The sequence below is a fragment of the Alexandromys fortis genome, unplaced genomic scaffold, assembly GCF_014885135.2.
Source record: "Alexandromys fortis isolate MF-2015 unplaced genomic scaffold, M_Fortis_MF-2015_v1.1 scaffold_157, whole genome shotgun sequence".
Classification (NCBI taxonomy): domain Eukaryota; kingdom Metazoa; phylum Chordata; class Mammalia; order Rodentia; family Cricetidae; genus Alexandromys; species Alexandromys fortis.
The window spans coordinates 1,158,412-1,169,764 of NW_026068041.1; the positions used below are offsets into that span (position 1 = coordinate 1,158,412).

Here is an 11,353-nt window from a genome sequence, read left to right on the forward strand (position 1 = left end):
GGGGGGGGGGGGGGGTAAGAGGGGAAGGGGTGGGTACTAAGAGCAGGGGGCAGGGTCAGGAGCGGGGGCAGGGCCTGGCACCGATTTGACGATGGTGATGACGCTAGCGGGTGCCACCAGTGCCGGGGGCCCACGGGCGGCGGCCACCGAGCGGGCGAAGCCCTGCAGCGCCTCACACTTGCCGCGCAGCGCGTCGAGCTCCAGGCGCATGGCGGCGTTCTCGCGCGCCAGCTTGTCCACCTCACGCTCCAGCTCGGACTTCTGCTTCTGCAGCTCCTCCTTCTGGCACACTCGCTTCACACGGCAGCTGGCCGCATAGCCGCGGTTCTTGAGTGTGCGACGCCGCTGCTTCAGCCGTGTCACCTCCTCTGCCGACAGACCGCGCAGGTTCCGGTTCAGCTCGCGCACCGACAACCCCATCAGCGCCTCATCCGAGAGGTGCGGCGTGTTCTCGCTCAGCTCGCGCTTCACCTGGGGAAACAGAGGCACGCAACCCGTGCTGGGGATGCCGCCCCACTTCCCAGTGCGCCCTCCTTCCCCGTTTTGGCGGTTACTGGACTTGAGCCAAGACCTTGAAGGTGACTGGGACCTGGCATTAGCACACAGGAGGCCACCCAGGGCTCAAACTAACCAAGTCAAGTCCTGGACCCCCGCTGAGAAACGCAGCCTGGAAAGTCCCTTTACACATGGGGAAGCTGGCATAGTGGGAAGTGACCTGCCTGCCCCTCTGGCCCTGTAGCTGCTTAGTCCCCTTTGGGGCTTCCAGGAAGGAAAGGGGAATTGGGACAACTCTGCTGTACCAAGAGCAGCAGCAGCAGAGAGAGCCCACGGGAGCTAGTGTGGTCCACAGAAGCTAACTCACCTTCAGGGCTTTGCTGGATAAGGGATCCACCGACATTTTTGCAGAAGGTGCCCTCTGGGCTGGAGGCCTGGGGGAGAGAGAAGTTCAAGGTCATTTCATTGGTTTGTTCACGTTTTACTTCACGCGGGTTTATTGGAAGAGGAGAGAGAAGGGACAGGGACAGGTCGGTGTGGACAAGAGTGGCAGAAGAGAAAGAGGCAGGGAATGTAGCAGATGTGCACAGGAGGTGCTATTAGTGGCTGCACCTGAAGACATAGCCCGTCAGGACCCCAAGGGCAGGCCAGTACAGATGCCTGAATACTAACACATAGCCTAGCTTTCAAGGCTCCTAGGTCAGCATTTAGTCCTGCCTCCCTTGACTCCAGCTCCCTGTAGTGACTCCTCATTATCTAGGTCTTTGCCAAATGCCAGTGTCCATCCCAGTTAATGGCTTGTCCCTCCCTCCCGCCCCCCCCCCAGCCTTACCACACCAAGGTCAGTGCCTGCACACACTAAGCACTTGACAGACGTGAACTGAGGGAGTGGACACTCCTCCCATGGGCCATTCTCCTGCATGGGGCCAGGACATGCATGCTTTGGTTTGTTTCAGTTGTATGTTAGCTGGGTCCACCAGAGCCCTGACAGTCGTGTGGAGGTCAGAGGATAATTTGTAGGAGTCAGTTTTCTCCTTCCACCTGTGGGTTCTAGGGCATCCATTTAAGATCCTAGGCTTGGCAGCAAACTCCTTTAACCACAGAGCAATCTCATGTAGCCAAGGCTGGCCTCAAACTCCCTATTCTCCTGCCTCTGCCTCTTGAGTGCTGGGGTTACAGGCTGTCTACAGAAATGTGCCCAAATGTGTGCAGGTCAGTGAATCTCCAAAATTCATCCTGTACCTCATCAAGATACAGCGCCCAAGTGTGCTCCCCAGCAGCACTTGGCCAAGGTCATATTTTGGGAAGATTTCCCAAACTGCCTGGGGTCTGCCAGTCACTAACTCGCCATGGCTCTAGAAGGGATAGCAGCTATCCTCCTCTAGCCTGTGATGAGCCCAGTGGTCCCCAGAGCCTTCCCCGGGGCCTGCAAGACTCACATTCCTTCAGTGACCATTTCCTGATTAGCTACAATCTGCCACGTATCTGGCACTGGGGAGACAGGTGAACAGAAACTTGGGGGAGGCTGGTGTGGTGGAGTTTGAGGCCAGCTGGAGTTGCATGAAACCCTGTTAAACAAGTGCTCTTAGCCACAGCCATCTCGCCAACTCTTTTCCTTTCTTTTTGAATTGGGGATTGAATACATGGTGTACAGACATGCATGTAGACAAAACATTCATGCACAGGAAATAAAAATAAATGTCAAAAATTTAAAAGGGCAAGTGAGAGGCCCAGAGTTTTGGATCCCCGAAAGCCATGTAAATGCAAGGTGAGTGTGGTACCCCACCTGTAATCCCAGGATAGGAGGAGGCTACAGACAGGACTCCCGGAACTAACTGGCTAGCTGGGCTAGCTGAACCAGGAGCTCTGAGTTCACGTACGTCTGCACATAATCAAGGATACTCAGCGCCAACCTCTGACCTCCACACACACTTGCATCCTGCATGCTAACACCCACATGCACACACATCTCACACTGAGTCTTCACCACCCTCACACACATGCCGCATCTTGCTCAGTGTCTGCCCTGTAAGGATGTCCCCTCTCCGACAGCAGGATCCTTGCTGACTCTACAGTTTACCCCAGCTTAGCACAGGGTCTGGCCAGAGAAGATGCTCGTGTGGCAACTGTGGAATTCTCAGTTGTGACTCAGGCCTTGGTGGGGACAGTCTGGAGCTTCTGAGAAACTCCCACTAGGTTAGGGGTCAGTGGAGCAGCTCAGACAGCAGGAAGGAGTGGGGCAGGAAAGGGAAGTTGCCCATTCAAGACACTGTTTTGACTGACACAGCTACTGTGATCCCAAGGCTAGGAGGGTCTTATGGGGCCTGCAGGGGAGCAGAAGCACAGGGCAGGGATCCTGGCATCAAGAAAGAGACAGGAGGGTCAGAAGTTCAGGTCATCCTGTTAGATCATGGATTCAAAGCCAGCCTGGGCTACGTGAGACCCTGCCTCAAATAAAAGAGAACCAAGACTAACAAAACCGCTAGGTCAGGCACGACACCCTGCAACCCCAGGGCTGGGGAGGCTGAAGCAGGAAGATCACAATTTTTATTCCATCCTCGGCTACACACCACATTCAAGCAAGACCTTATCTCTACACAACAAAAAACCACCGTGCCCCTTTTGATGTAGCTGGAAGCTGCACTTGGGGCCCAGACCAGGACTTGGGCAGTTCTAGATGCCCTGTGCTGATTCTGGAGAGTGGGTCTCCTTGACTTCACAGGACAGAATAGAATTTGCAATCCTCCAGCCTCAGTTACCAAAGTCCTGGCTTAATAGGTGTGGGCCATCATCTCTGGGATTACAGGTGTGGGCCATCATCTCTGGGATTACAGGTGTGGGCCATCATCTCTGGGATTACAGGTGTGGGCCTTCATCTCTGAGATTACAGGTGTGGGCCATCATCTGGGGTTATAGGTGTGGCCATCATATCTGAAGTGGCGTGTGTTTTAAACAGTTCCCTGCCTGAGCCACACACTATGGTGGACTGATACCTATTCAATAAGAAAATCTGACATGCCATGGCTACATGGCACCTCCTGTGGGTCCTACTGGCCAGAAGACAAGAGTCCAGGCACCATGTAGTGCTCCAGGCGGCAGGCCCTGTGCCCAGCCCCACCCTGCTTCCCACTAGTCTGCCTCCAGCCTGGAAGAATCGCTCAGTTCCTATCACCCCACCCCCTGCTGCCCCTCCGCTTTCCCCTCAGTCTGTCTGCCAGGTTCCTGCTTACTCTGTCTCTAGGGTAGGAAGCCCTCCCTGACCCATAGGCCTTGCTGGGTGCCCCCTGCCCCCCAGCCCGTCTTGCCCTTGCTTTTCTTCCCCAGTGGTGTGACCATCCCTTTACTTGTTGTCCCTACACTAGACAGCTGAGTCGGCCCCGGGTGTTTGAGGCTGCCCTGCCCAGGCCCAACAGGGGCAGGGAGCAGGCGGTGGTGTGGGTGGGTGGGGTTTCTGTCATGGTCACCCAGCTGGTCAGTGTCCTAGCCAAGTTCCAAGATGAGCTTAGGGGAACTATAGGGTGAGTGGAACGTGCTCGTTGGCCTCTACGTTCTTCTCCTTGTCTTCCGTCTTGTGGGACAGATGTCACAGGTGCCAGGAGAGTCGGAGCAAGCATAGGGACCCCACCCAGGTAACCTCTGGCCCAGATAAGGGCTTGGGAAATGGAAAGGGGTGGCACTGGCTGAGAGGCAAGCCCCAGAGTTTGAGTCCTGTCCATGTTTTCTCCAGGCTGTGCAGCCTGGGGAGAACTACTTCACATCTCTGGTCTCTACTATCCCATCTGTAGAGTGGGACAGTTTCCTTCCATGGTTTTAGTGGAAACTTGTCATACACAGGGGCAGAGGTGGTCTGGCAGCTTAGTAAAATTGCTTAGCCTGGCCAGGTGTCAGGGCTGCAGTCAGCTCTGGGGGCTTGTTCTGAGTCAGCACAGCCAGCCAGGGTCACCACAGAACTGCATGAGGAAAGGCCCTAGAGACCACCCCAAGAGGAAGTAGTGACCCAGAGAGGCACCTCATTTGCTAGAAGCCACACCGCAGCCTGTCTGCAATCCAGGCAGAATTCTGCCTGACTTTTTTTTCCCCTCTTCATTTTTTTTTGGTTTTTCGAGACAGGGTTTCTCTGTGGCTTTGGATCCTGTCCTGGAACTAGCTCTGTAGACCAGGCTGGTCTCGAACTCACAGAGATCCACCTGCCTCTGCCTCCCGAGTGCTGGGATTAAAGGCGTGCACCACCACCGCCCGGCCCCCCCTCTTCATTTTTTTGAGACAGGATTTCTCCGTGTAGCCTTGGCTGTCCTGGAACTCATTCTGTAGACCAGGCTGGCCTCGAACTCACAGAAATCCACCTGCCTCTGCCTCCTGAGTGCTGGGATTAAAGGTATGCGCCACCACCACCTGGCTCAGGACTGACCTCTGGTCCCTTCCGACCATCATTTTCACAGTCTTCCTGATAACACTGTCAAATAATGCCCCAAGACGATGACAGAGGGGTCACAGCTACCCAGGGCAGAGCCCAGGACTGAAGCTGTACTGAGCGCGACACCTCCGCAGTATGCCCTCGGTACAGCTCCTTCTATGAGCCCTGTTTCTTCACATCTGTGAGGAGGAAGCCACTCCACCTGTGCTGTGCCTGGACCTGGGTAAGGTCAGCCAGGGATGGGATATTCAAGTTACACCAGATACCCAGGCCTTTTTGCCAGCTGTGAGGAGCTGGACTGGTGGGGGATAGTTGTTTAGTCAAGGGACCTGGTGGAAGAAGGGGGCCTCTCCCTGCACAAGTTAACTAAGGACCTGCAGGGTGCTGAGTGCGCCGTTCGGACCCAGAACCTTGGCAGTATAGCCCTCACGATCTTTCCTGGTCTTCTTGCGTCTTAGATCAAGTCAGGGCTGGACTGGGTTGGCTGGGCACAGATCACTCTAGCCAGGCACTTATTTCCAGGGAGATGAAACAGCCCCTGAAGCTTTCAAAACCTCAGGTGGCGCATGCCTTTAACCCCAGCACTTGGAAGGCAGAGGCAGGTGGATCTTTGCGTTCCAGAGAGAGTTCCAGGATAGCCAAAGTTACAACAAAGAAACCCTGTCTCAAAAAAAAAAAAAAAAAAAAATCCCCAAACACCCCAAACCTCAGCTTTCCTGCTGAACCTTCTTTCACGGCACAGCCAGCCCCCCAAGAGGTGGGACTGCAGCCATTCCCTTGAAGACAGTGTATGCTAGGAAGGCTGGGACCCGCCCCTCCTCCTACATCCCGCCAACCCGCATTCTAGCCTTAGGCCCCTCAGTGGCATCCTCAAAGTCCATGGAGGCTCAGATTTGCCCAGGAATGTCCTAGCTCAGCAGTCAGCCAGTCACAGAGGGACTGTCCCAACATGAGAAGGGGGAGAGATTTTCCCACTGCCTTTGACTTTTGGCTTCTAGCAGCAGGCCCCAGTTTCTAGGACACAAGGCAAGGAGACTCCACTGCCACCAGCCTGCCTGACCCAGGGACCCCACCCTCAAGACTTTTCTTCTTCCTGGGGAAGCCAGCGGGGCCAACTCCACGTCTGAGGTTCCTAGTATTCTTTGGAGACTCAGGAGTGAGCTCATTCTCGGGGACATGACGGCTGACCAGCCAGGGGCCTTGGCCTTCCTGTCCCTGTCTCTGGCCCCTCGCTGTACACCCGAGACATCCTGCAGACGGCCCACCCACTGGCATGGGCTCCTCTCTGGCTGCTGAGCCACACTGCTTACTTGGTGAGGACAGAGGGAAAAAATGTGTTTGCCTGGGTCTTGGCAGTGAGCACGGGGCGCCTCCTCCCTCCTGGAAGGGCGCAAGACTGGGAGAACGGAGCAGTACAGGCTGCTACCCACACTCTCACTGTGTGACTCCAGGTTGTCACTCCCTTTCTCTGGGCCTGGATTTCCCAACATGCCCAACCTCCCTGGAACCTAAGGTACCATCCAGCAATGGCAATGTCATGAGTTTACACTGTCAGGTTCTGGCCCAGCGTGAAGCTCCAAAGCCTCCAGCAGGGTGCAGACATTGGAGGAAAGGAAAGGAAACCAGGGAAGGCCTCCTGGAGGCAGAAGCATGAGCGCACAAGCAGCCGGCCTATGAGCCCTGACCTCCTTTCTCCTCCACCTGCACAGCTAGGGGCCACTTCCTCTTCCAGCCAGACCAAGACCACAGTGGCCTGACCACTGCCTTACCCCCTCCTTTGCCTCCACCTCCACCTCCAATAGCATCAAAGGGGTCACTACAGACACGAACCTGCAAACTTGGCCATGTTTGGCAGATTTCGAGACCTTGTACTAGTCGGGTGTGGTCACGTACACGGTGAGCGCAGCCCTCAAGAGGCAGAAAAAGAAGGCCAGAAGTTCAAGGCTGCCTCAGGCTACATAAGACCCAGGATCACGAAACAAAACAAAAATAGGGCTAGAGAAATGGCTCTGTGGTTAAGAGCACTTGCTGCTCTGGCAGAGGACCTAGGTTCTCTCCTCGGTGCCACATGGAGTGGATCATATCAGCCTGTAACTACGGTTCCAGGGATCTGACACCCTCTGACCTCCATAGCCATCTGCACACGTGTGGAACACAAAACTCCACTGAGGCACAAACGCCTATATAAATAAAAAACTGAACTTTAAAGTCTTCGGGAAAATAAGATCAAAACCACAGCGCCCATTCTACCAGCTGCCCAGCCCACAGAGGAGCCTCCGGCCGATAACCTGTTCCCTCCAGCCTCCCAGCAATTCTTCTTGCTAATAATCAACAAATGAGCAGATTGGATTTCCTAATGACTATTAGCCAAAAGGAACACAGGCTCCGAGTGTTTGAAGGAGGAAGCCACCTGCACCCTGAAGGACCTGGTCATGGTTGGGGAATTCCTACAAGACTCCTCTCGTCCACCGTCTTGCTTTCTGTTTCCTGAACCTGTGGTCCTCTTTCTATCTGTGTCACTGAGCTCAAGGACATGGAGCCATTGCCCATTTCTTTAGCTATCCACATATCCAAGAAGCACCTACTGTATGCCAGGCTCTGTGCTGAGCCCTGAAAGCCCCACAAGGAACCACAGCCCTTGTCCTCTGTGTTCCAGAGTCACTGCAACATTAGACTCTACTCCCTAGCCACCTCCCCAGGGAAACCTTCCATGATTGCCCTGGCTAAGCAGGAGCCCTGTTGCTACTTCCCCTTCAGGGCACTTATCTCAGCGGCCACTTTGTAGTGAGCTGTTTTACTTTGTTTCCCAGAAGGCAGTCCCAGGGTCTGTTTACCGCACCCCTAAGTGTGTGGTCCAGCCGCTATGCAAGGCTAAGTGTCAGCAGAGCTTCCTAGTGCATGGAGACAGGAGCCAGCAGCACCCCCACTACCACGGCCACGGGTGAACTGGTCTCACCAGGCCTTCCTGCCCCAGCAAGTGTATATAAATCCTCCCATCAAAAACTGAGGCGGACAGATGGCTCAGTGGTTAAGAGCACTTGTTGCTCTCGCAGAGGAGGGTCCAGATTTAGTTCCCAGCACTCACAGGATGGCTCACAACCATCCGTGACTACAATTCCAAGGGATCCAAGACCCTCTTATGACCTCTGCTGGCACCAGGCACACACAGGGTACAAACACATACGTGCAAGAAAAATGCTCATTAAAAAAAAAAAAGTGCATTATCTAGGGATCCTGGGCCCTAGTAGACCTCTGGGGATTCAAGGGGAAATAGAATCTTTCAATGCTAAGTTTCCATCTGTCAGTGAGCCAGTTAGCCACTTCCCCTCACCACTGACCCCCAGCCCCACTGGGGAATGTTTCTTGATGTTTCAGCCTTGAGGATGGACCCACCTACATCCTGTGGTCCTGACTACAGCTCCCGCCCCCACCACCAACTCTACAGACATCTCCAGCTGCAGGCCTTGGGGTCGGTTCTGCTTTCCCAGTTTCCCCTGGTAAACAGGCTGCACTTCACAACTGACAGACGTGCCGCAGACCAGGACACTGGAGTCCTCACAGGTGGAAGCAGAACTCACTGGGCTCAACGTTAAAGTATTATTGATTCCACCCCCTAACAAGCTTGGTTGCCACCTCCTTGGATTCCAGGGCAAGGGGGGAAAAGTCTGAGTCGGGTCATGGGGTTCCCAGAACTAGCTACCGTTCAGGTTGCTGGCCTCAGCAGGTGTTTTCTTGCAACGCTCCCCTCCCACATGAACCCTTCCCGCAGGAAGACAGGGATTACACTGCCTGCTGATCTTGCTGGTCCGGGGTGGCCTCTAGGTGTACCAGTCTTTAATTAGCCCTGGGGTCCAGCAGTCCACATACAGGTCCAGTCTAACGAGTCCCACCTGAGAACTGAAACTACCAGGCGCGTTGGCTTATCAGTCTCTCTCTCTCCCTCCTTCAGGACCCAGTGCGGCCTCAGAAACCCAGACCAGGGCTGGAGAGATGGCTCAGAGGTTAAGAGTATTGCCTCCTTTTCCAAAGGTCCCGAGTTCAATTCCCAGCAACCACATGGTGGCTCACAACCATCTGTAATGGGGTCTGATGCCATCTTCTGGCCTGCAGCATATACACAGACAGAATATTGTATACATAATAAATAAATAAATAATTTTTTTAAAAAGAAAGAAAGAAAGAAAGAAAGAAAGAAAGAAAGAAACCCAGACCAGTCACTAGCCACCGGAGCAGCCTAGGAGCCTTGCCTTCCCCAATCTTTGCCATGGCCTTTCTGGCCTTCCCTATTTCTCCTGAGATAGGAGGAATAGGACAGTCCAGTGATGAACAGTCCATACTGAGCCAGAAAACCTGGGGTTAAGGAAGGACTTCCACGCACTTCATTACCAGGTCCACCAGGTGGCCAGGAGGAGGCTCACTCTGCTCTACCTAACGCTGCAGGCACCCGTGCTGGGCAAGAAACAAACACTGATGTCACATGGCTCCATCCAGGGGAAACTCCGGAGACAACTGGGGCCGGGCAGTCCCGTCTGGTGGGAAGGGGGAGGATGGCGGAGGGTGGAGAGGGAGAAGAAAAAAAAAATCCAGACCTGGTATTACCATCGACTGGGCCACTTCCTTCACTCGGGTTCTTATTCCGCATTTGCTCCAGCGGACACCGGTGTGACACTCACTTCAAGGTACACCGGGCTAGTGTCAGTATCCAGGGTGCGCGTGCAGCCAAAGACAAACACACACACCCCGAGGTAAACCGGGCGCACTCAGCCCGCAGGACCCAGGACGCTCCCTAGAGAACACACACGCAGGCACGCCACCGGGGGACGTAAACAAACCGCGCACACACGGTGCTGGGCGCGGCTCCAAGAACTGTTCTCACCGAGTCACGTACGTGTACGCCCCGCCCCCGCCCCCGCCTCCGCCTCGGCTTCCTCCCGGGGCCCGCGCACCGCCTCCCAGCCAGCCCCTCGGAGGCCCCTCGGTGGGCAGAGGTACAAGGGGCGCCGACAGCACGGCCCCACGCGCGGCCCAGGCGCGACCCGGAGCGTTCAGCCCTAGCGCGGTCCCGGTCCCTGACGCGTCCTTACCGCTCTCCGCCAGGCCCGGCGCTCCGCGCGCGCTTGTCGCAGCTGTCCTCCCCGCAGCTGTCGCGGTGGCGGTCCCAGGTCGCCCTCGAGCCCCACTCCTCTCGGATCGGGACCGCAGTTCACTGGGTACCCGGCTTCGCGCAGCGCCGGCCGCTCAGAGTTTTGTTATGGGGCGGGCGGCGCAGGGGGCCGGAGCCGCGCGCAGTTGTAAGGCGAGCTTCCCGGAATTACTCACGCACAGGATTCCTTTCATTCATAAAAACCCAGTCATGCACTGACGTCATCGCCCCGGCCGCGGGCCGGCCCCAGAGCTGCCAGACTAGCGTCGAGGCCACGCCCACACCCAAGTGAGGCCCCGCCCCCAGTGGGCCCTGCTTTAGGGGCCCACAGTAGGAGTTCGGGGGTTCTCAGTCCCCGGGACTTCGTCCTAGATGCGTTCACGTGACACCTCTCAAGAATAGCAACGGAGGTGTAACTTGCTTCACTTCACCGTTCACTGTCGACTCCTTTCCGATCTACACCCTTTGCCCGGATGATCTCACGCCTGTGAGCCCTACGTTTGTATTCCTAGAGGCACAGCCACTGCTTACCCCTCCCTGGTCTTCCCCTTTGCCTCCACTCGCAGGTGAGCCAAGGTGCTCGCCACTAATTCTGACAACTGGCATTTGGTCCCCACCACTTCCACGATGGAAGCTGTCCTCTGAACTCCACCTACTTACTGTGACGTGTGCACTTGCATACAGACACATAACAAATGAATAAGGTAAGTATCAAAGTTATCAATAAGAAAAGGAATGTTTAAAATTTTGGTCTCTGAGCTAATGCTCTCAGTCCTAGAAAGTACACAATCATGAGTTGTCTATCCTGTTCATCCCTCCCCCCCACCCCCCACCCCCCACACACGAACATCTTCCTACCTTTTAAAGAGCTCTCAGGCCATGCCTGACAAATAGTAGGTTTTCAACCAGTGAAGGAATCCAGTAGACCTGTATGGCATGTGGGAACCCCACGTGGCTAGAGATTTGGGCCAAACCCTCAGCCCGGGAGGACAAAGGAGTAAGGCCTCAGCGTCCGCACCCTGATGCCCGGAGAAGTTGATCTCGTTTTGGTAATGGTCAATGCTGTTGTGCAATCATGCATTTAAAGGTGTGGTTGGCCTTCTTTTTCCAGTGGCAGAGTCCCGAGATGACTTGAAAAAAAAAAATGGTACCCTGCGAGGTGACGGCAAATGAGGAAGAATAGCTCTTCGACCTCAGAGCTCAGGTGTCTGGAGGAGAGAACTCGGTACGGCTCACCTCACATCTTTGCTTCTTTCGGTGAGACCTTTGTCTACGACACTGTTCTTTCTGGAAAGGAAACC

General features: G+C 55.1%; 1 protein-coding gene across 2 annotated transcripts; it reads right to left on the bottom strand.

Annotated features, from left to right (window-relative positions):
• Positions 1–6: 6 nt before the first annotated feature.
• Positions 7–10,326, bottom strand: Maff (MAF bZIP transcription factor F). 2 transcript variants are annotated; one of them, XM_050165772.1, is made up of 3 exons: positions 9,994–10,326; positions 863–929; positions 7–471 (listed from the first exon to the last, which is right to left on the bottom strand). In XM_050165772.1, exons 2-3 carry the CDS (start codon positions 896–898, stop codon positions 37–39), a joined length of 471 nt encoding a protein of 156 aa, XP_050021729.1. In that variant the 5' UTR covers positions 899–929; positions 9,994–10,326; the 3' UTR covers positions 7–36. The 2 variants fall into 2 exon arrangements, with proteins under 2 accessions (XP_050021729.1, XP_050021728.1); XM_050165771.1 differs by lacking the exon at positions 9,994–10,326 and adding an exon at positions 9,499–9,941.
• Positions 10,327–11,353: the final 1,027 nt, after the last annotated feature.

Coding starts and splice junctions, on each gene's coding strand:
- Maff (XM_050165771.1), bottom strand. CDS start 9,551: ATGCGGAATAAGAACCCGAGTGAAGGAAGTGGCCCAGTCGATGGTAAT. Junction 930..9,498: donor CCAGTCGATGGTAATACCAG/GTCTGGATTTTT, acceptor TCTCTCCCCCAG/GCCTCCAGCCCAGAGGGCAC. Junction 472..862: donor TATCCAGCAAAGCCCTGAAG/GTGAGTTAGCTT, acceptor CTGTTTCCCCAG/GTGAAGCGCGAGCTGAGCGA.